We start from the raw sequence: 23784 nt of genomic DNA on the forward strand, positions 1-23784 counted from the left end.
TGAATTGAACTGAATTGAATTGATTAAGCTGCACTAGACTTCATTATAGCATCAATACTTGAGGTTTCCAGAAAATTATTTAGAGCTACAATTTTTAATGTTCTAAATAATATTTGATAACATATATTACAACTGATCTGAGTTAAACACTGTTCGGTGCTAAATATTGAAAGGGAACAAGTCACTTTTAAATGCTTCAAGTTGTTTTTCATTGACATTATTTGTATGCAGAACGATAAAAAAGGGAAATGCTGACATGATGGAAGAAGGCGCAGTGTTAATTGATACATACATAACATAAAAAAGGAAAGAGGCACGTCCGGAGAATTGTTTATTACATGGCAAATGAAGGGGCTGGGAAATTTTATCACCCTATAAAACAGTTATAGTGAATCACCCAGAGCCTCTTGGTCACTAATGTAGCCTCGACTGATGTGTGTGTGTGTGGTCATGCATGTGTGTGATTGTAGGGTTAAAACCCAGACACCATCAGCTATGCCCAAAAACGCAGGCTGTTTTATTTTTTACTTTTTTTTTCCATCATTTCCATTTAAACATGCCTCACACCTCAGTCACATCATTGGTATAAATTTTCCTGCGTATATATGCTTGAATGAATGTGGTGTTGTGGCTAAGACATGGAATGGAAAAAGCAATTACTAAAGCAACATTCAAAAAGCGAGCGAGGAAAAATGTAGGTAGCGCACAGGGCTTTCACTACAGAGATATATCAGTTTAAAAGCGTGATTGATGAAAGTCTAATACAAGGTGATGGTGAGGGTTTTGCGGCTAGGCACAGCCACTGTCTGCACTTCATTAGGCTCTGTAATTAGCTAGTGCTAGTGGTGCTGATGCAAAGCTCAAAACACACGCTCTGGCCATGCAAAGGGCAGCCTGATGAAGGGCCGTCCTCATCAAGGGGGTGTTAACTAATGTGCTAATTAAGGAGTACGCATCACCCGTCATCCTCACCACCTGGACTTTCACAATGCATCAGCAACGGCCGCCATCATCACAAGAAGCTTTTGCAGTATAGTCTATTCATTTAAGATCTATAGATCTATTCAGGATCTTGTATATTAACAGCAATTAATATGTCAATCAGTGGGGAGTGAAAGATTGGGAAAGAGAGCTGTCTATCCACACAAACTAAACCATGATGTTAGGAAAAGCAAAGACTTTAAGTGTTTAAAAAGGCAGATATAAGCATCAGAAGTTCATTAGCTATGTATGTGAGCATGTCTGAGGCCTCTGCCATCTTCACACCCGTTCCTTTTAACTTTACAATTGAGATAAATCACTGCGCGCTGCTTTTTTGGGTAAAGGCGTGTTAATCTCGCATCACAGGGTGCCATTTTAATGAGAACTGGAAGAGGAAAGAAGAAATGTAGAGGAAGAAAAAAAGATTATGGGTATAATTTAATCACAAATGCACCTGAAAATAACCATATCCATCATTATCTTCTTGTGAGTCAATGTGAGGGAGAAAGGAATGAGGCGATGTGGAAATTCATTATTACGACAGGTCTGTGTGCGGCGCATATCTCACCGCTAAGCGGCAACCGCAGGCAAATATGCCACATTTATCAAGCCACAGACAAATGACACTGGGTTACTAGTTAGACAGTGTAATAAGTGCCATTTAATTTCCTCTTTAGAATCAATTTACGTTTAGGATTGCTATCAAGGGACAAAGCTTTTCCTGTGAGAGTTAAAGAGCTAGAAATATTTTTGCATAACAAATAGCTCGGTGAGATCTGATAAAGACGAGAGGACAACATGATGTGGGAATCTACACGTTATAGCAGTAATGTGATTTGAAGGGTGTGAATGTATGTGAAGGAGAAAACAACCTTTCTTTTTTTTTTAATCTTTTTCCATAAATTAACATGGACATGAAAATCTTATCTTCTTCTGGCAGCAATAGTAAACCTCTTAGTGCTGTAAATAGTAAACAGCACTAAGAGGTTTACTATAGTATAGTAAACCTCTTCCTCTAATCTCTCACTTCTTCTCAAATATATCATCTTCAAAAAGAAGTGAGTGGTGAAGACTTTTCCTCAGACATTTCATGACATCCTTAATTGTACAAAGTAAGAAGGCTTTAGCTAAGCAACAGAAGTTCTTGTAATTTGATATTTATAGTGAAGGTTGCCATGGCCCTCTTATACTTCACAAACTATGTATCCATCCACACAGCACATACTCACTACATCCTTTTATCTTCATCCCTTTCAATACTCCTAGCTTTCTATATTAAATCATTTTTTAAAAAAATTTCTCACATTTTTTTTTTTTTTCCAGAAAACATTTGAACTTTTGCCAGCAAAGCAATAGTAGCCATTTCCTTGGAAACTTTCGTGCATTGATGGCACTCCGAGTCACGCAAAGCAATTTTTTTGAAAGAATTGTATCCTTCGTAGAAATGTAATCTACTAGTTATCTATAATTACATAATAAATGATTAAGTCTTAGACTATTTCTTACCTATCAATAGGTAACTATTAAGATGGTTCCTTAATTAATGCTTAAGTACTTGCTAAGTTAGCAGTAAGTAAACAAGTGTTACCATAGTAATTCAACAATTACTAATCACCATAATAAACTATTTTGACCAAAGTGTAATGATTTAGTAACTAATATTAAATTAAGACAGTATTAAATTGCTGACAAAAAAAAGGTAATGACTTGTTATCCAATTGTGATCTACATGTATCAGCGCTGTAAACTTTCTCATTACAGAAGTGTTAATTACTGATATATTAATGTTACTTATTATTATTTGTCATTACAAGTAAAGTGATAAATCAATGTCCTGCAGGTAAATCACTATTTACTAGTATCCAAAAATGGATAATAAGTCATTATATATATTTTGTCAGCATATTAGTGATGAGTAGCCCAATTTATTTAGTGACCACAACTGTTTAAATTATTATACATCATTAGCATTGCTATTTATTACATAAATGAATGGAGAAGTGATATGGTAATACCTGACTACTTATTAGTACTCTAGTAAGTACTTAGTCATTAATTAAGGAGCCATGAATCAATACATTATGACAGTTATTTAATGTATCAGTAATTAATGCTTCTGTAATGACAAAGTTTATGATAAATGTAGAAACCACAGTGGCTATAAACTAAAACTTTAATATAATATAAGTAATTACACTTAAGTCAACATAGTAGTTTATTGTACTGATTAATAATTATTGAAGAAATATGGTAACATTTGATTACTTACTGCTGAGTTAGTCAGTACCTAAGCATTAAGTAAGGAACTGTATTGTAAAGAGTTACACTGTGTAAACACTGTGCAAACATCTATACTAATTGGATTAATCTGACTTGCTGCTGTGCAGATATAAGCAGGAGATTTAACTTAAAACACTACCTGAATACACAGATGAAGCACTGTAATAAATTCAGCAAAAAGTATGTGTGTGTGTGTGTGTGTGTGTGTGTGTGTATCTGCTTTGTCAGTAAGATGAGAGACCTCTCTAGGTGGGGCATAACCCTTGATAGTGGGGGTACCTCCCTTCTACCTATGGATCAGTGATAATCCTCAATGTGACATCCTCAGCTGCGTCAATTATGCTAATCACACACACGCTTGTTACGCTGAGCCTTCATTACTGTCAAACGCCAGCAGGACAGGCTTTACACCCCTGGAATATGAAGCTGGCTTCAAAAGAATTGAGAGAGTTACTGTGTTGTATCATGATTGGCTGCACTTTTTTTTTTAGCATGTTATGCCATGAAGAACCTAGACAGGGAAAGATTCATTCATCTTCAAATAGGGATTAATAGAAAAGATGGCATGTGGCAATCATAGTCTCTTGTGTTCCTCGAGTTATCAAACAGTGCAGGTACATGTTCAAATGCGAGGCGCTGCAACACTGGCTGCACATGCCTGAGCAGTGTCAGTAGTAGGCACTCATATTTATTTGGTTCTAGGAGGAGGTATTTCCAGGCAATTGCACTGGATGCAGAGGGCAGTGCCTGCTGGTAAGAGCCAATAAAGAACTTTCATCCATGAACAGCCTTCAGCAAAGACACAGTCAATTACCTAATGTGAGGACTTCAGGGTGGTGAGAGGAGAGAGCTTTTTCCTCTCATTTACTTTTGGGTATTTATTAAATTGCTGTCAGATTTGACAAATTTGTGACATGACTTGAGAATGGGGTGTCTTCGTGTCGTTTCCTTTTCCCTGCTCAATCATGCCATGGTCCATATACAGTATATTGTGCTGGAGTGCATAGTCTGTGTATCTGTGCTATAAGTGTACCTGTTTCCGTTGTAGTTGGGCCCTGTTCTCCTCTCGGAAGTGCTTGGCTCCGTACGCTTTCTGTTGATATGGAGAATGTGTGTGGAGAAGAGGCTCATATTCTTTGTTTCGGTGGGTTTTTGAGAAAGGCAGAAACCTATTCAGGTAGGGAAAAAAAACTGAAGTTAATATTTTATGTAATAGTTTGAGTTTTTTTCACATATAAGCTCTTAACTTAAGGAACCTAAGGAGTAGTGCTCTGATGTAAAAAATGCTGTAAAATGTTGCAGCAGAAAAAGAAGAAAAATCCACATTGCTAGAGTTGCCACAATCAGCAGGAGAGATTTAATTAGAGTCCTAAATTGCAGTAACAGCCTCTAGTTCTATCTAGTACATCCACTCCCAGCTAATGTTTCAACCCTTATACATCACCATGTCGGCTCATTCCTCCCTTGGAACCGCAATGGATTCCAGTCCAAATCGGAATGGCTTCTTAATCGCTTGATTTCTTGTGGGTTGTTAGAGTCGCCTGTGTGTTTGTTGGGCACTTGTTCAATGCAAATGGCTGTTACTTAGGAAAAATGCCAGATGTTAATTACAGCGAGGTTGATTTTGTAAATTGCACCCAAGACACGTTGCCTGGAGGAAGATTTATCCGGCGCAGTACAAGAGGTGTCTGCATGAGCACGGCTAAACGTCCTCTGGGCATTGGCTTGGCTCATCACAAAACAAACAAACAACCAACAATTCTGGCACTCCCTGTGAGCTTTTTCCGCACTAAAAAGCCCTTTTATTCCCCACACTTGTCATACACAAGTTTTTAATGATGATCTGACAACAACCACAGGTGTTAAATTGTACATTTGAATGCAATTAAATAAAGATATGTGGAAGCTATACTGGAGATAGTTAGATCATACAAAAGCCATATGCAAACATGGAACTGTCACTGAACAGGAAAAAAGAACACACCTCCTATCAAAGCACTTTGTAAAAGGTAAACTGTCTATAAATCATTCCTGGCATATGGATATTTTATAATTGCCTCTTCTCCTGTGGGTAATCATGCATGGGGGTGGGCTTGGGTACGAGATGATTGGTGGGGGAAACAAAAAGTAAAATACTGTTAGATCTGACAATCAGGCAATGGCAAAGAAAGAATCAGCGTGATTTTCTTATTTATTCTCGCTATACACCTCAAGGAGAGAACCTATGTATAACACCCTAATAAATAATTATGGCCTAATAGCCTAATAAAGGAGCAAAAAATAACTGATAAAAATTTTGATGGGGCAGTAAAAAAGTTTGCATCAAACACAGCACTTTAAATAATGGCCTCATACATACATCGTTCCCCACTAGAGACACCAGCCGCTCCTGCAAGACAGATTACAGTGCAACTCATGCTAATGTGCACATGGGACAGACAGCGCAGAGTAAAAATTAATGTGGCCCCAATGTCCTCGAATACACAATGCTTCTGCTGCTAGCCGGCTGTTTCACTTACTGCTTTCATTGCCTCTGAATTGCATTTTAATAGGCTAGTTTTTATTCATTCAAAGCCATTAAGGGGAGTTTGGCTTCCTCACAGGGGATCTCTTGGCAGTGTGAGGTAGTGTGTAGTGACAACACACCAGGCAGCCACCAAACAGAGAGGAAATAGGGGAAAAGATAGTGATAGAGAGACAGTGTGTGTGTGTGTGTGTGTGTGTGAGAGAGAGAGAGAGAGAGAGAGAGAGAAAGAGAGAGAGAGAAAGTTTTCTTTCTCATTTTTTATATGGCATTTAAGGCTCTGCACACTGAAGCATGATAATCATAATCCTATTCGTACACCGTCTAGAAATTTTGTAACTTTTATCCGTTTATAGTAAATGTTGTGGAACGTCCACAAAACAAGTTTCTTTCTCTTATCAATTACATTATAGTAGCTACACACAGTTATGGCCTCACCACCCTATTTTACTCTCTTTCTTAATTAATAAGAGGTTAAAAAGAAAAAAAAAGCAGCTTGTCATGTTAGTGAGAAAAAGGAAAGCTCAAAGTCAGCTATCCTGAACACTTTCCCATGGTGGAAAACTTACAAAATACTGACACTTGACGCTCCTTCCACAAATGTTAGATAAATGTCTACTTTCCAAAAACACCATATCAACAATATGCATTTAAAAAAATAGTTACCATTTAAAAAAGATCTTTTTTTAATCTGTTTATTATTAGTCTTCAATTATTTGGAGCGTCCACCATGTGAATGCACTGTTACTATAGTAACAAAAACATATTAGAATGAGCACATTAATATAAACTTGTGATTTGAATTACAGCCAGCCCGACTGTCAGAGCTGCTGTTATAGAAAATTAATCAACACCTTCTGCCCAATCAGAATCGAGAATTCAACAGCACGGTGGCATAATAACAATTAATGCTTGTTCCATATGAATAACCAGTTCAAAAGGCTGCAAGGCTCCATGCAAATTAAACCTGCCAAATAATTAAAGTCAAACTTTCAGCCAGCATTAACGTCCAGTCCATATCAAAGTTTCTTTAATTTGTCACAATACCCCCCTGTATAGCCTGAATGAGCAGCTCAGTAGACGTCTTTTAATTTAAATTAAGACGGTGCCATAGAAGAAGAGGAGATTTAGGAAGCTTTGTGAAACATTTCAGTGGGAATCACTGAGAAAAGAATGAGCTGGATGCCAGATCAAAAAACACAGACTAATCACACCTCAGCATGCCCCAGAGCTGCCACATGTATAATACAATTTGCACAGTAACTACCTCTCGTATAACAGCCTGGCTGGAGCGGTCTGCGTTAATGGGGTTAGCTAATTTACTGTTTAAAGTTGGAGCCATCCTGATTAATAAACACTGCACACTAAGCTTGTAATTTAAATAAATGGAAGGGCTTTCAAACCAAACTGTTAAAGGAATATTGTTTTAAAATGTTATTATGATAATCCACTGTGATCATTATATTCTTGAGAGGCACTCTAATAATGTTTCAGCACGGATGGAAAACGTGTGGTGGGACATTAATAGCTGAGAAGGCAGTGTTTTATTCAAGAGTGCAGTTATGTTCTCGCTAACTTGTTTAAAAGTGGCCCCTTCTGAGTTTTTACCATCTGTTCTGAAGTTTGGAAGGATAAAGCTAGAAGCTCTGTTGCCCTTTAAGCCCGTGTTGGAGTTCTTTAACTAAAGCACAACAACTTTTGAGCTACTGGAAAACCACCAGCTGGCATTTAGGTATCCTAATTTATATATCTGCATATCAAATGCAGTGTGACATGTTTCCTGCTGTCAGTATGATGTATGTTATTTGAGCGTACAGATACACTGAACCCCCAGCACTGAAGTGTGCTCACTGAATTCGTGTAATCTTAAAACACTTTTCTTTAAAAGGCAGGCTGTGTTTGACCATGACTATATTACTTGCTTTGTCAAATCCTGATTTATATGTATATCTTAGATTTCGCACTTAAAACAGTCTTGTGTTGCATACATGTGTGTGGGACTCACGGCTGGTCGATGAGGCGAGTCCTCCATTCGCGCTGCCGCAGCTCCTCTCTGGCCTCCTCCAGGGCCGTGATGGATGTGGCCACGCGCAGACTCGGCTCCAGGGGCCTCTGGCGCTGCCGCTGAACCTCTGCAGCTGGCCTGAAAGGCCCCTGACATGAATGGGAGGGATAACGTAAATGTTTTATTGCTCACCCTACTTGTTATTGATGATTCCCTCTTGCAGCCAACTGGCCCCCAGGCTCCGCTACTGTTGTGGTACTAAAGCTCAGTTCTAGTGATGCTAAAGGCATGATGACCAGGAATGGGATTAGGGGTAAAAAGGTATAAATATTTTACCCTATGGTACCACACACAACAAAGTCAGTTTGTGTTATATCACAGTTTCTGCTACAACCTTTTATTTTGAAAGGGTATGCCATGAAATGGACACATAACACTGCAATATTCGGAATTTAGTACTTGATCAAAATAACGGAGACATACTGTTTTTGTAATTTTGGCCGATTTTGTTTATTCTGTAAAAAGTAGTCTACCGAGTTTTACAACAATTATTTCAAAAGCTGCGCTAAACCTGAAAATATTTTTTTTCAATGTAATTATTTATACTAGTATAGCGTAAATATTGTATAGCATATATATTATATTGGATTATATTGTGAATTAAGTCTCTGTGTGTTCTGTAAGACACTGTCCAGAGGCAGTGAATTCAGAACACACAGGTACACATGAAATGACAAGGAGTTACGGTGGCAGGATCATGCTGGTCAGCAATCTTGCGTTGCTCAGGGACAGAAAGCGTCTCTCCGCTGGCCGAAACTACCTCGGTTTTTGTTACTCTTTGTTTCTTAATGTGACCTTCAGACACTGTGGTTGCTAATTCATGCAGGCACAAATGCCCTTGATGCTATCGAGACCAGATCAGCACCCGGCACTGACCAATCCCCTGGCTTCCCCAAATGGCACACATAATCAATCCATCACTCCCTGATGCTTATCACAGGGGAGAAAGTTACAATGAGTAAGAGAGAGGCTTTTTGTGGGGGTATAATCTAGATAACTAATACATTCTTCCACTTTGTCTGTCTGTCTGTCTGAATTTCAACTAAGTGGGCTCTGTTGAAGCCACAGCCCACGACGAGCAACTTGGCCTCTAATAAAAAGAAATGACTCATGCCTTATTTCTGCTCACTTATGTTTAACACTAATAGAAACCAATAATGAGGATCAGTCCCTATAAAAGTCCTGCATTGTAAATAACATGCATGCAAATATGCATCGTCAAGTTCCCTCTCACAGCCGGACAAGATGACAAGCTAGATCTGGGATTGCTTAAAAACACTGACGTCTTTTTCTAAAATGTCTTTGTATTTCCTAACAGAGAACCACTCGATGGGATTCACTGAATAACAAGAGCCAAGTTGTGCTTTTCACCAGTTTTACTCTCAGTGGCTAGTATACCGGCACGAGGGGAGTTTTCAAACAGTGTCCACGGTTATCTTGTAATCTCCTTTGCTAATTGCCTCCACACTCTGCAATCCGTTCAAATTTATTTTTACTACTGGATATTTGTTTTATTGTGCATACGTCTGAACACTGAATGGTGGAAGTTATGTATTTCGCTTTATGCACTTCAATTGACTTTTTGTACGAAGCAATAACTGATATTTCAGTCACTAAAAAATGAATGAGATATTTAGCATTAGTATTTTTAATGTTAAAGTATTTTTTTCTTATAACTCATAAATGATTTTAATGTGTAAAGTAAATGAAACTTAATTCTATTAGCAATGTACATGTTACTAGTTCATAAATATTTGTTTTGCATTATAATGGCATGTCACCTATGAATCATTATTTCGACTGTGAAGTTTTATTTCTTAACCAGCTACATTTCTTAGGACATGCCAGCATTAGGTTATGTTAGGAAGCCTTCTATAGGCATGTTGAGACATGCGGTGACTCTACCTGTGGTGTCTTATGTATTGGTGGTAGTCTCTCTATGCTAGACAAGAAGCCAGATGGCTGCTGGTTGGTTGCTGTTTCTTTGGGAGCAGATCTTGTCCGTAAAGGTTTTACTGTCCTTAACCTCAGCTCCATCTCATCAGGCTCTGGGCGGAATGGAGAGTTGAACACACCTGGGCGCTACAAATAACACACACACACATTGCTTTTTTTTAATATGGTTAATATACGTCACTAACATAGTACTGAGACATTGAAACTATTCCAGTGGCCTTGAGAAGCCTCTTTTGTGTGTTTTTGTTCTCACTTTCCAGCTATTCTCATCTTGCAATCTGATCACCTCCTTATTGAAGGTATCCATGCAAAACCTGCTCTAAAAATGCACACGGTCTTACTGACAATGAACCTGCTTTTAATCACTCAACCTCAGCAAAACAATTATACTTGTCACCTCCCGTGAGTAGACGTATATCTATCACTTCAGCACCTGTCAAGTCCTCCAGCTAGCATGAACGTTAGCTTCCTCCAGGAAGTTTCAACCTTGTCATAGGTGACCTGGCTGGAATGCTTAGTTGCATCCTTCACGAATTATGCACGTATGTATTAACTGTGCTGCTATCCATGCTAATATCAACTGCTAATGAACCACTTCTGAGGCTTTTTTCCCCTCCTGCTTCTTCATCTGTTGGGGGGTACGCTGTAAACTCCCAACTTGCCACAGTCTTCCAGGAAAAGAGCAATGATGTTGACCCTCATACTGAGCAACTACATCTATGTCAGCACAGCCACTTTTGTCCAGCAGAATTTTCTCTGGTTAACGATGAACCGTTGGAGACCCATTCATTTCCTTCAGACAAGGTCAGACTGTGGGAACAGAAGTTGCCTAGCACACACACGCAGCGTGCGAGTGACTAAGAGAAAGTGCACGAGAGAGAAAGCGAGAGACAGAGAGTGCTTCTCCTAAAGATAGTAATGCTATTCTTGCTTTATAGTGGGTTGAGTTCGAGGTTCATGACCTTTTCAATAGCTTTTTATGTGCTGTGCTGAATAATGTGCATGTGAAATGTGTTTAAGTGAAATGTTTACAGCACCTTGTTCCTGGAAATCTATCATTGAACAGAATTCCTTTCCAGCCCTAATGATCCGGAGCTGATGCGGCTAATGAAGTACACTGATTATCTGCAACAGATGTGTTGGATTAAGGTATAGGAATGTTGATTTCCAGGAACAGGACTGGTGATCACTGGTTTAAAGCATGCAGTATCTGTATAAACACTATAGCCAATGATGGCCATTCTCAGAGTGCCCACTTGACGGCCGTCACACTCCTTTCCCCCTTTCAATCTCTTATCATGCTGCTTCCCCACATCTGTTCTCCATTTGCCATTAGCTGATACGTTTTATTACTTAATTTCTGCACACTGACTGCAGAGTGCTGCCAATGGCATCTTCTTGCCCTAATGGTTATGGCAGTAGATGTATCCCTGGTGAGAAGATGACCAGAGATGCCACAGAAAAACACGGCTTAAAGGCCATGGGAAGATGTATATCTGCCTAACACTGAATCAACCAGCCAGTGGACCAGTTAGCATTAGAGGGAAAAAAAAATTCATCCCTCTTGGTTTCTGTGTCTTGGCTCCTCTATTTTACAGCTATTATTTTCTTTTCTACAAAACAGAATCCTATGTTCATTTCATGGTTTTCATGCTGAAAACACATTAAAACATGCCCTAAATGTTACAGCCTGAGTCGAAGTGAGCAGTTATCTTTAATAGCAAACTTTTTCATCTGCAGCTGACATGCTCTTCTTAACACACGTTTTCTTTGCTATGTCTTGAATAATTCAAACACGTTCCTAAAGCAGTTTGCTGTGATAAGTTGTGTCAACGGGAGTTGGGTAAAAAGCTGTCACACAAACTGAAAATATTGACCGTTCACAGCTGAAGAAGAATCTATCCGTCCATTCTCTGTAGCGCTTATACTACAGAGAGTCGTGGGGAGCCTGGAGCCTATCCCAGGGGACTCAGGGAACAAGGCAGGGGACACCCTGGATGGGGTGCCAACCCACTGCATGGCACAATCGCACATCCATTCACAAACTATAGACAATTTAGAGATGCCATTCAGGCTTCAACGCGTGTTGGACTAGGGGAGGAGACCGGAGTACCTGGGAATCAAATCCCCAACCCAGGAGGCGTGAGGCAACAGTGCTAACCACTAAGCCACTGTGGCCCCCCGAGGGACAATAAACAGGCAACATACACTTAAACACTATTTTTGTTACTTGTGTTCTGAACATGGGAAATCTAACACAATAAATGTCGTCTTGGTTTCTTGGTTTCATCATTTTGCAGTATGATTCCCGGTTCCCTAACCGGCTGAAAATTGATGAAATTACTAATAAAATATTCCTCATTTCTTAGTTAAGTTGTTGTCTTAATTAGATGTGTGTGTTGCCCTACAGCTGTACTGTCTGAAACACCAGAAGTTAATCTCAGTCCAAAACATTCTAACATGACGCCATATTCTGACACGCTTGAATAACTTAATCCCCAAAACACAACTTGTGTCTTGTTTCTATTTTGTCTCTGCTCTCAAGAGTACTGTAAACATTACTGCTTAGAACCTGAACAGATTTTGGTGTGTGTGTGTGTGTGTATGTGTGTGTGTGTGTGTGAGGTGCTGACCTGTTTAGTGCTGAGGAGGAAGTGAAGTCGTTGAGCTTGCATATATTTCTCCTGCTCCTCTCTCTCAATGGCAATGCGCTCTCTTTCTTTTTTCTGGTGCTCTGCTATTTCCTCTAGTTCTCTCCTAAAAGACAAAACAAAAAACACAGAACCACACAATTTTTTCTCAAATTTTTTTTTTCAGAATTCAGAATTAGATTTGATAGGAATATAAAACAATTTCAACAACAAATAAAAACACTATAATATTCCTTCATTAATTATTTATGAATCTAATTTTTATATCATGCTTGCAAAATGTAATTATTTTACACAAAAATATGCACAAAAGTAATCTTTATTTGCGTTATATTATACACACATACAGCTGTTTGGTAGTATAGCAGAACAGAACACATATGACATGATACAGTATACAATAATAAAACCTGCGCCCTGTTCTATTGTGCACACAAGTGCACAGAAAGAGAGACCAGTCGTTCATCAGCCTCCTCCTCGAGCTCTCACTTTTCAATTATCATTCCCTTTTACATATGATTATAGAACTGAGAATATTGACACTTAAAAATCACCACTTTTGCAGAAACCCCCCTTCTCTCCCAGCAGAAGATTAAATTACGAAATGAAATATGTAGAATAGAGACATCTTAGTCTGCAGGAAATGGTCTTCTGTATTAATGGTAATGAAATCTACCAGTTAGCTTGAGCTCATTTGCAATATTCTACCTACCTCCTGACTACAGCAGCTTCTTTATTAGCAATACAGACAATATTGGGTAACGTACAGATTTAATATTGTCATGATTTAGGAAGCATAATATTTGATGTTGTGGCGCAGCGATCTGAAGTTTCTGCATTTGCTGGATGCAGTTTCAATCCAGTTCCTTTTTTTGTGTGTGTGTGCGTGTGTGTTTGGTACTATAGTCTGTGTGACCTTGCTGACCTATATCTCACACTTATTATTAATTGCACTGTAGTGGACAAAAGCCAAACAGATTTGTAACCGTGGAGGGGATCTCAATCTGTGTCTGAGGAAGGCGATGGGGAAACACATAAAGCTCATTAGTGCTGATGGACCAGTGGGGAGACACGGGAGCGGCTCACACACATGACCTTTGTGTGTCCTTACACCACAACACATGCGCACACCACACACACGTCTAACTCGCAACAAATTTGCGGTAGGTCTGCTGACTCTTAATGTTACACCAAGCAATTTTCAGGGTTTTCACAAAAACAGCTCTCATACATAGCTCTCATAAACGTTTAACTTTTAAATCTCTTTAAGTACAGACAGCCCATTTCTGATTTCCTGAGTACATTAAATATAAAAAGTTCGATTGCTCCATAAATTAAACAGTATTTCAATATTTTCGCATTCCACAATCATTAATAATTTCTTTGTTACTGTGATCAGGTACTTGCCTTAAACACTCTGCAAATGTTTGCAATACATTAAGTAAAGGAAGCCAGTTTTTCACATGCCCTTGAAAGGTATGCAAGAGTCACAAAAGTAGCCTTACCACTAGCAGTCCATCAATTCTCCCTCCCTACGCTGCTGAAGAGTTAAAGACTTGCCTTGCTACAACAGTGTAGAGAGACATTTATCTGATTATGGCTGTAATAATTACCCAGCTGTTTATTACAGATAGAGGAATAATTCATGCGGGAAACAGGCCGTGGTGGCAATGACACTCCGCATTTAGTAAATATGCAAGCCGCTCACTTCTAATTACTCAAGCCCAGAGGAAGCCCTTATTAAGCAGCAGAACTTTAAGTGTCTTCTTGACAAATGATGAATTGTTATATTGCACAAACTCTTGCTGTGGAATTGCTGCGGTGAACTCGGGCCTTGACTTCATTAAGATATGCAGGAGGGGACGGCAGGATGAAGATGGACACTGGAGCATAGTGGCTTCTGTCATCAAGTCTCAGCTAATGAATAGGCAAGCATGTTTCTTTTTTTTTGTTGGTTGAAATCTTTCAACCAGAGAGAGAGAGAAAGAGAGAGAGAGAGGAAGAGAGAGAGAGGAGGGAAGGCGAGGGTCACTGGCAGCTTGAGCCATTTGCCTTGTGCTCAGTGGGAACCATTAGTAAAATTCTGAATAATTTATTTGGTCGCTAGAACTACATGAATTAAAGTCCTGTTACAGAGACCTTTAAGGGGTGACGTATCAGTCATTGGGTGATTCCACACTCAAGCAGGTTCACAAACTCGGTGCAATCATTTAGTGAGTGACTAGATATAGACATATATTTACGTATATTATAGAGTGTATAGTGCGACAACTAATAAACAACTAATTCTACTAAGATGAGGAAGGGAGAAAATTGCAGAAATGATGCATTTCCTGCACTGAGAAGTAGATTTTATATATGTATACACACACACACACACACACCGTCCTCTTTAATAGTAAAACGGTTGTAAAGAGTAATTATATGAGTTACTATATCCTTCCTGGCAGCTCGAACCAATCTGGCCATTTTCCTCTGATCTCTCTTATCAACAAGGCGTTTCCACCCACAGAACTGTCGCTCACTCAGTGTTTTTTGTAATAAAGTGTATATTATAATGTATATATATTATACAGTTAGAAATTTTGTTCTTTTATAATGATCATAATATGCTTATTATTATGTATGTAAAGATTCTTCTGAGGTTTCTAATATTAGACAATTATCTCATATCTAAGAATATCAATACATTGCCCCATGTGTTACAAACTTTTCATCAAATACAAAGGGATACTGTAAAAGGCCTGCCATTTTAAAAAAAATTAATCCTCAGTGTTTCATACACATTAGAGAAAGTGACTCATAGGTGAGAAACCCCATTAAAAGCAAGCAGCATCACTTAAGTGAGTTGAGTCTCTGGTGGCTGGAGGTGTCGTTGGTGGGAGCTGGAGTTACTGATCCAAGGAGCACTTAACAAATTTACATTTAATTTTAGCAAAACCCTTAAGATATTTTCCCACAAAATATATTGGCCACATTAACATGTGACTCCAAGTTTTTATCAAAAGTAAAAGATGGTATCATTTTTAGCCCCAAAGCATACATGTTTTATTAATGCAGAAGCTGGCTGAAATGAGGGGCTAATTTTTTTTAATTTGGTAACATTCGCTTCTGAGTAACCCATGGGCAAAAAATGCCTGGCATCCTACTAATCTGCACAGTTTACAATTTATAGGAGTAATTTATCTTTGTAGAAACTCATGGATTTAATCTTAGTAATACTACTGCATGCAAACTGTACAAACTTAGATGTATACAACATATATATACATATATATATATATATATATATATATATATATATGTGTGTGTGTGTGTGTGTGTGTGTGTGTTTACTGCAAGATAATATAAAATACAGTATTATACGCAGTAAACAATATTTCTTATTTTTGGAGTGTTTTCTCCCACCTCACTTGTGCGTTCTTCTTTGTCAAGGCTTCCAGATACCTCTTCCGTGCATAGTAATTGTGAACATACTTCCTTACGTAGTAACCTCTCCATCTCTGTTGTATCTGTCAAGGAAATATCTCATTTAGAAATGTCAGGATTATCATTTGTCATTAACTGACTTTTTTTTCATCCTGGATTTTCATATGTCTGCAATGCTAGTGTTTTTAATTACCTACAATGCATCACTGTCTGTTTGGTCGCCTCCATAGTTAGATGAATGTGCTCATTAATATAAATAATATTATTGACTTTACACTGAAAGAAATGCCGTAAATGAAGAAGGTTTAGACATAGTGCCGTTACACACACTTACACAACTAAGTGTGTAGAACAGCATTACTCTAACTCTAGTGCTGCAGTTCTGCACCGGAGTGGACACATGTCCTTCAGGATAATTAGGAGATTAAAACAACGGCAGCAGAAAAATAATAAGGCAAAAACAAAACAAAATGAAAATTGGCATTGATCAGCAGTCAATAGATAATTCTAAATAAAGTAATTGCGCTCTGCAAATCCAAGTTCTCACTGACCTTTTAGACAAGTAAAATCGATGATGCGTATTGCTCAATTAGATCTAATACAAATGTGTGCACCCTTGTAAACATTGGTTTCTATTAACAAGCTAACACATTGGCTTTTGGTAAAGAATGTGTGTGAGCGAGTAAAATTGGATTGGAAAAAGAGCACAGCTATTAATGAATAGTAATTGAAAAAACTGTGTCTTACAATTACAACTCTCCAATAACCAATCAAAATCTACTGCAAACAGCTACAAGCAAAACGCAGATCATCATAAATACTGAACGTTTGGTTTGTTATGGGATTGGTTTATTAATTAATTGACGACTTCCTGATAGACTGATTGATTAATGTGTGTCTGTGGACTGTAACATTAGCAGTGGGGATAGCTATGTAATATTGGAGATATAACCCTTCCTTCATTTATCAATAACCACTTTATCCTTGTCTCGTGAACACTTAACAAAATAAACACAATAAAGTGATAAAGCAATCATGTTTAAAAAGACCCATAAATTATCCATTTGATGTATTCTATATACACACAGCCTGGCTTTGCAAGTTCTTCTTCCATTTTCACACCGGCCCCCTTTTTTCTCCCGTAATATTTTTTACACTCCCTTTCCTTCCTAGACATAACAGTCTCTTCTTTTACAAGAGCTATAAAACACATCTGCCTTGTTGAGCGGCTTCTGTTTGTGTCTAAGTGGCGACAGGACCTTCGGCCTCACGCACTGGGACCTCTGGGAAGAGGTCAAGCTCCATCGCTCCTATTAGACTCATGTAACAGGAATGGACACAGAGCACAGGCTTAGGGCCCACATTCAACACGCCAATGGATATATAAATCTTCACTCATTCCTGATTTCCAGTGCCTTCCAAACATCACAGTAATATCACTCCTCAGTGGGAACCTGCCATTCTTCAATAAACTGTGAAGTTTTGTAAGTGTTGTAAAGTTTCACTTCAGGGAAAAAAAAAAAAAAACACTACATGGGATTGTAAAGCTACGATTTCATTGCATATTGATACCCCTATAAAAGTGCCAATGCATCACTCAAATACGAAGCCGCTACTTTATATGTTTTGGAATACAACATGAGGAACTGATAAAAGTCTAAAACTAAAAAGGGGGAAAAAACAGACACTTGGGTGAATATTACTGGTTGGAGGCTGCCACATGATGATGTAAGAATAAAGCCTATATTGTTTGAATTATAAGAATACAACCTGCTGAACAAAAATTTTCTAAAAAAAAAAAACAAAAAAAAAACATCAGTGATAAAGAATTACAATAAAACATTACATTAGGCATATACATTCTAGTAAGATAAATACATGTAGCTGACTTAACATCTCACATGCAGAGGGTTTTTTTTCTCTTTGGACAACTGCAAAACTATCACTGCCAAGCTGTAATATAATGAGGGTTTCATCGTATGTGTATCAGTTGTACTGACTTATGCTTATCAAATGGCAAGAAAATCTGCTTGTAGATTTCACAAAATTATAAACTTGAGACCAAGTGAAGAAGACGTATTTACCTTGACAGCCATCTTATTGTAGAAATTCATCTTCATGAGAAAATATGCTGTCTGTGAGGAGAGAGGGAGATAGTGTTACATTACAGGCATTGGACCACGGCTTTCTGACCTGTTCCCAACATGCACAAGAGGAATCTGCTTTATATGGAATATGTAATAAGCAACAAAGACCTAGCTGAGAGAGATAGGATGTAAATGTAAGTCAGACCTCATATTGAAGGGACACGGCTGTTCTTAATACATAATGCAGTCATGGCTGAGGAAAATCTATGCTAGTCAGACTGGAACCTAATGGAGATATATGGCAAAACACTCTATGCTGAGTTTGATAATCAATGGCGCCCCACGGGGAATAAACTGGATAACCATAGCAGAGAATATTCTCTACAGGTAAGGATATAATTTATTAACTGTGAACACTATTCAGGAATAACTTGAGAGAACTTCCAAATTATTAAAAGCTATAACTATTAGAATTCTCACTCAGTTTACTCAAGCATTACATTTTATAAAGCCACTCTGTCATTTACCCGAGTTACCTTTTAAGAAAATAAGTAATAAAATAATAAACAATCAAAATATCTTCAGGACTGTTGGCACCCTGCATGAAAATGAGCAACAATGTTAAATAAATAACACACACTATGTGATAATTAGAGAAACATATTGGGATGTTGCATAGTTGCTAACTTTAACACAATATGTTACTGCATTTTTGTGCAAAACACTCCAGGGCTCCTAACTTGCACAACAGAAATATGTTCATTCTATCACTAGGAGATCGCAAGCTCAAATCCCAATGATGCCACAGCCATCCATGGCCAGGAGCCAAGGGAGCAAATTTGGCCCTGCTCTCTGGGTGGGAAGGCATTTCTCTCACGTCCCTGTCAATCACAGTGACACTAGCCAATCCTGGGAGTCTGTATGCAGAAGAGGGTAGATAGCGCTTTCCCCTGAGTGTCTTATGCAGCATGAGCAGCAGTTTGAAAAGATGTGGCTGCCTTCATGTGTCTTGGAGGAAGCATGTGTTAGCCTTCACCTCATCGGCTGGAAGCTGTTGTATGATGTGGAGAGCAGGCTGGTGGGTGGGAACTGATCCACTTGTAGAGGATCGTAGACCACTTCTCCATGCAGAACATTTCAAGCTCATTTATATTAGTTGAAGTCCTAATCAGTTCAGACCACAGGTTTTAAAATGGGTTCAAAACTGAAGATTGGGGTGGCCATCGCATTGAAATACATTAACTGTTACTTCTGTCCTGAGTTGGATGATTATTTTATTTAAAGATGCTCTAAATCTATGGCCAAGTCTTAACCTCATGGCAGAGGCAACCAGGTATTACACTAAAATATCCTGGCGCTTCAAGGTGCCGTTAAAAAGACCTACAAAACCACCATATTTTACAGTGACCACAAGGGTTGCAACTTGTATGCAGTTGCTATTTTAAGATGTGATATTTAAACATGCTCAACAGTCTAAAAGCTCTATTTGGTCTTATTTGATCACAACATATGATATATGGCCAAAGGTTGTAGACACCTGACCATCACACTCGTACGTGGTTCTTCCCCAAATTGTTGTCACAAAGTTGGAAGCACACAATTGTATAGAACTGGAACTAAGGGGCCCAAACCTGTTCCAGCATGACAATGCCTCTGTGCACAAAGTGAGCTCCATGCAGATAGGGTTTACCATGGTTGGAGTCAAGAACTCGAGTGATCTGAACTGAGCCCTGACCTCAACCCCACTGAACACCTATGGGATGAACTGGAACCCTGACAGCACCCTAGGCCTTCTCACCCGACATCAGTGCCTGACCTCACTAATGCTCTTGTGGCTGAATGGACACAAATCCCCACAGCCACACTCCAAAATCTAGTGGAAAGCCTTCCCAGAAGAGTGGAGGTTATTATCACAGCAAAGGGGAACAACATCTGGAATAGGATGTTATGGGTTGTTCTTTTCAATCTTTGAATCTGTGATTATGGCAAATTTTCAACTGTTCCAGACTTTAAAATGATTTTTTCTTTTACCACCTGACTGTACTTAATTTTTAACTCGTTACCTACAGTATTTATTTAATACCCATTACCTGACTTGTGCAAGTCAACAACCATCTGTCTCTTTTGTGTTGATAGCTCTTTGGTTTTCTGTGATGACTGATGGCAAAGTGATTTTACAAGTGTGCAAAAACCCTAAAGCCTTATATCTGGTTAAAGGCAACAATTATTTCTGAAGAGCCATTTATTTTATGGTTATGGAGAGTAATACATTTTAATGGGTGACTATGTGTTTTACATTTATTTGATGTATTTCTTAGGTTAGGTAGGTCAAATTTTACCACACACTTACATTAAAAAATACTATAATTTTAAAAAGAAGGAAAGCAAATCATTTATCCAATTGTTTGGAGGTAATATTTGAATATTTGTGCTTAGTATAATTTTTGTCAGTTCTCTTGAAGAGTGCCAATAATTCTGAAGTTGGCCATTAAAGCCAACATAAAACCAACATAAAACAATACCTATGTAATGACTGTCAGAAGAGGAATAAGTGCACTACTTCAGCAGCCTCTTTTAGGTAAAGCATTTCATAGCTAATCAATACATACTGTCAAATTACAAACCTACTTGAGGTGTAAGTCGCGGCACGCCTGTAACCACTGAATGTTAATGAGGGTAATCATAACATAATCAATATTACACAATGGCACAGCTTACCTTTACCCTTTGCCTAAAGTACTGGCGTGCGCTGAAAGCCCGCCATGTTTTCTGTATTACAGTCGCATTCCGGTGTAGATAGCTGCAATAATATTTCCAAGTTAATCATCTTTGCTAGATATTAACAGTGAAAGGAACATTTAGAAAGCTTCCTCCTAAGAGCCCTAAATGGTTGGTGCGTCTCAGACAACTGTACATTTGCATTCATTCATCAAAATGATCCCCTCTAAATGCATGTCTACGGCAATGCTGAACTCAACAAGGCCATCAGTTTTAAAAAGACCATTTATAACCCCAGAAAATCAATGCATATATAGGGAAGGTGGTAACCCAAGAACTGCACTTAAGGCGCTCAGATTGTGCCTAATTAACCACTTAACACACTGATCAATTAACTAAAGTAATCTAAATGAACCTACTGTCTGGAAGTTTGTCTGCTGACTGCACAGAAATATATGGAGGTTACATTGCTGGAGCACCAAGTGGTCTTGCTAATTTCTATGTCTAAAGACTAAAACAGACAATGATTTAGCATGCAGAGGCTACATAAAATGTAGCTAGGGGGTAGCAATTGTCTGCAGCACTTCAGGCTCATGAAAACACTGTAATGGACAAAACGAATGAAAAAAACTCTTTTTAAATTTTATCCCCATAAATTTTTCAATGGGTATTTTTTCCAGTTTATGCTAGAAATAAGTTATGGAATATACTGTATGTATGCTGTGAGTACGTACGCCGAGACCTTCCGACAAAATCAAAAGTAACTACATAACTTAGTATTTCATATAAATACCATTGGTATACAACCACTGTTCCCTTTCTTCTTCTCACCTCGTACACTATCTGTGTAATGGCTTGTGACTACAGTCGGAGCGACAGGTAACCTGACCTCCAAAGCTGGCGACTGACTCCTATAATCATCTCTTCACAGCTGTGGTGAATATTTTTAATTGTTTTTGGAGCCGTTCAGAACCCTGTGGCTACCAGCCTGAGAGGAGATCGCTGGTTAGCTTGCAAACTTTGTTATCTATCACAAGGTTTCTGAGACCAGGCAATGGAAATGTTTGGAACAGCTCATACAGGTACATGAGATAAGATTCGCAGGATATTTCTGCCTGAAAACAAATGCAATGGAAGACGGGTGTAATAAATGTGCACGCCACCCTTACTTCAGTGGAAATGATGTACGAAATCTGATCACTGGAGATGCATTCAAAATGCCAGGTGTAAAGAGTTATGCGTTTCGTCTATCTGCTACTGATCGGATCGCTCGGGATGGATGTTAATATGTTAATGCCAGGTTCTACAATGTTAACATCACCACACTTCCAGCAGCGGCCATCTCCAAACAACTTTCCATTTGATCCCAAAGTGGATTCCTCATGAACCAAGGTGGAGGAATAAAGTAAAATGCTAGTTGTGTATATAAATGTGGTTCTTTGTGCACTGGAGAACAACCAGGGCTACCTGTTATTCGGAACCAACGATGACCCGGTAAGAACTCGATGAAAAGTTTCCATGGAATGATGGCTGTGTGACAGCAGGTTTTTATATCAAATACTAGGTCATTTAGAAGAAGATGCCTTTGTTTGTCACATATACATTACAGCACAGCAAAGTTTGTTTCTTTGAATATCCCAGCTTGTTAGGAAGCTGGGGTCAGAATGCACCATTACACAGCAGAAAGGGTTAAGGGCCTTGCTCAAGGGCCCCATAACATTGGCACCAATGGCGTTTGAACCTCCAACTTTCTGATCAGTAACGCAGAGCCTTAACCATTGAGCCCCATTTATGAGGACTCATCACACACAAGAAGGTACCCAGGTGATTCTGAATGAACGCTAGTTACACTTGTAACTAGCGTTCATTCACTCATTCATTCGTCTTCATTAACATCAAGGTCGTAGCGAATCCGGAGCAACACGTGGCGCAAGGGGGTAATAACCCTGGATGGGGGACGCCTGTCCATCACAGGGCACATCAACAGGGGGGACGATGGGGGCTTAGTGGTTAACCTTCGCACTTCCAGGGTTGGGGGGTTCGAAACCCGCCTCCACCATGTGTGCACGGAGTTTGCATGTTCTCCCCATGCTTTGGAGGCTTCCTCTGGTTTCCTCCCCCAATCCGAAGACATGTCTTGTAGGCTGACTGGCATCTCTGAATTGTTGTAGCGTGTGAATGTGCCCGTGATTGTGCCCTTATGGGTTGGCACCCCATCCAGGGTGTTCCCTGGGACAAGCTCCAGGCTCCCCGTGACCCTGCACCGGATAAGCCGTACAGAAAATGGATGCATGGATGGATGGAGGTTTCCTGCTTTGACCTTATCAATGGTGAAAACTGGGATGAATATCTTAAAATGACAGAAGATTAAAAAGCGAAGTCAAAGTAAAATAATGGCCTTGTTTTGGACACCCTTACCTGAGGTAGAGGCGTACCTGACAGCCTCGAAACCAGCTTTGAATTTTGACTGCTGCAGCATTTTCATGCTCTCTGTTTTCTTCAGCATTTCTATAATATAAATAATAATAAAAAAAGGCTTCATAAATTCAATAAAATATCCAAGTTACTGTGTGGCCCATTAGCCATTCATTTCTATTACACCTTGTCTCCATGAGGCTAGCTGTACACATAAATACATACACATTAGCATAGATATACTGAATAATGCTCATATTGTAGCAAAAAACAAAACAAAACAAAACAACAACAACTCAGACACATTAAATATAAACACATAAAAGTGTTTTGGGTCTCTGAGTTTACCTGTTTCTGATAAAATACTGCTCTTTAATGTGCTCTATCTGCTCGTACAACTTCACCAGCCTCGCCATGTCCGTGTAGCTTTACTCGTATCCATGACAACGAGGAAGAATCCAAAACAGCGAAGGGAGGGGTGTTGTAACTACACAGTGTCCTAAGCCACGGCATTGACGTATAGCAACAGGTAAAGGTCTTTTTTTTTTTTTTTTTAATTTTCACAATGTTTTATCGTACACAGTTGACATGTGTGTTTTTTGAAAGACATAAAAATGTGCTGAATTCAAACCCATTTCAAAAAAGCGAATGCGAACGTTCTGAGGAGACATGCTCTAA

The 23784-nt window shown here is 38.9% G+C and overlaps 1 protein-coding gene across 2 annotated transcripts in view; it reads right to left on the minus strand.

Moving 5' to 3' along the window:
* spata17 (spermatogenesis associated 17) overlaps window positions 1–23566 on the minus strand; it is a 63350-nt gene extending 39784 nt beyond the window's left edge. For both annotated transcript variants that reach the window (XR_008302495.1, XM_026926813.3), the window contains exons 1-9: window positions 23455–23566; window positions 23110–23199; window positions 20692–20773; window positions 17971–18021; window positions 15866–15969; window positions 12440–12563; window positions 9756–9932; window positions 7791–7939; window positions 4295–4430 (exon numbers count right to left, since the gene is read on the minus strand). Coding sequence is in view for 1 of the 2 variants with exons in the window: in XM_026926813.3 (XP_026782614.3) it covers window positions 4295–4430; window positions 7791–7939; window positions 9756–9932; window positions 12440–12563; window positions 15866–15969; window positions 17971–18021; window positions 20692–20773; window positions 23110–23199; window positions 23455–23522 (981 nt within the window). In the remaining variant the exon portion in view is untranslated. The remainder of the gene's footprint in view (window positions 1–4294; window positions 4431–7790; window positions 7940–9755; window positions 9933–12439; window positions 12564–15865; window positions 15970–17970; window positions 18022–20691; window positions 20774–23109; window positions 23200–23454) is intronic.
* Window positions 23567–23784: the final 218 nt, after the last annotated feature.

This window comes from Pangasianodon hypophthalmus, chromosome 10 (assembly GCF_027358585.1).
Source record: "Pangasianodon hypophthalmus isolate fPanHyp1 chromosome 10, fPanHyp1.pri, whole genome shotgun sequence".
NCBI classification, from domain to species: Eukaryota; Metazoa; Chordata; class Actinopteri; order Siluriformes; family Pangasiidae; genus Pangasianodon; species Pangasianodon hypophthalmus.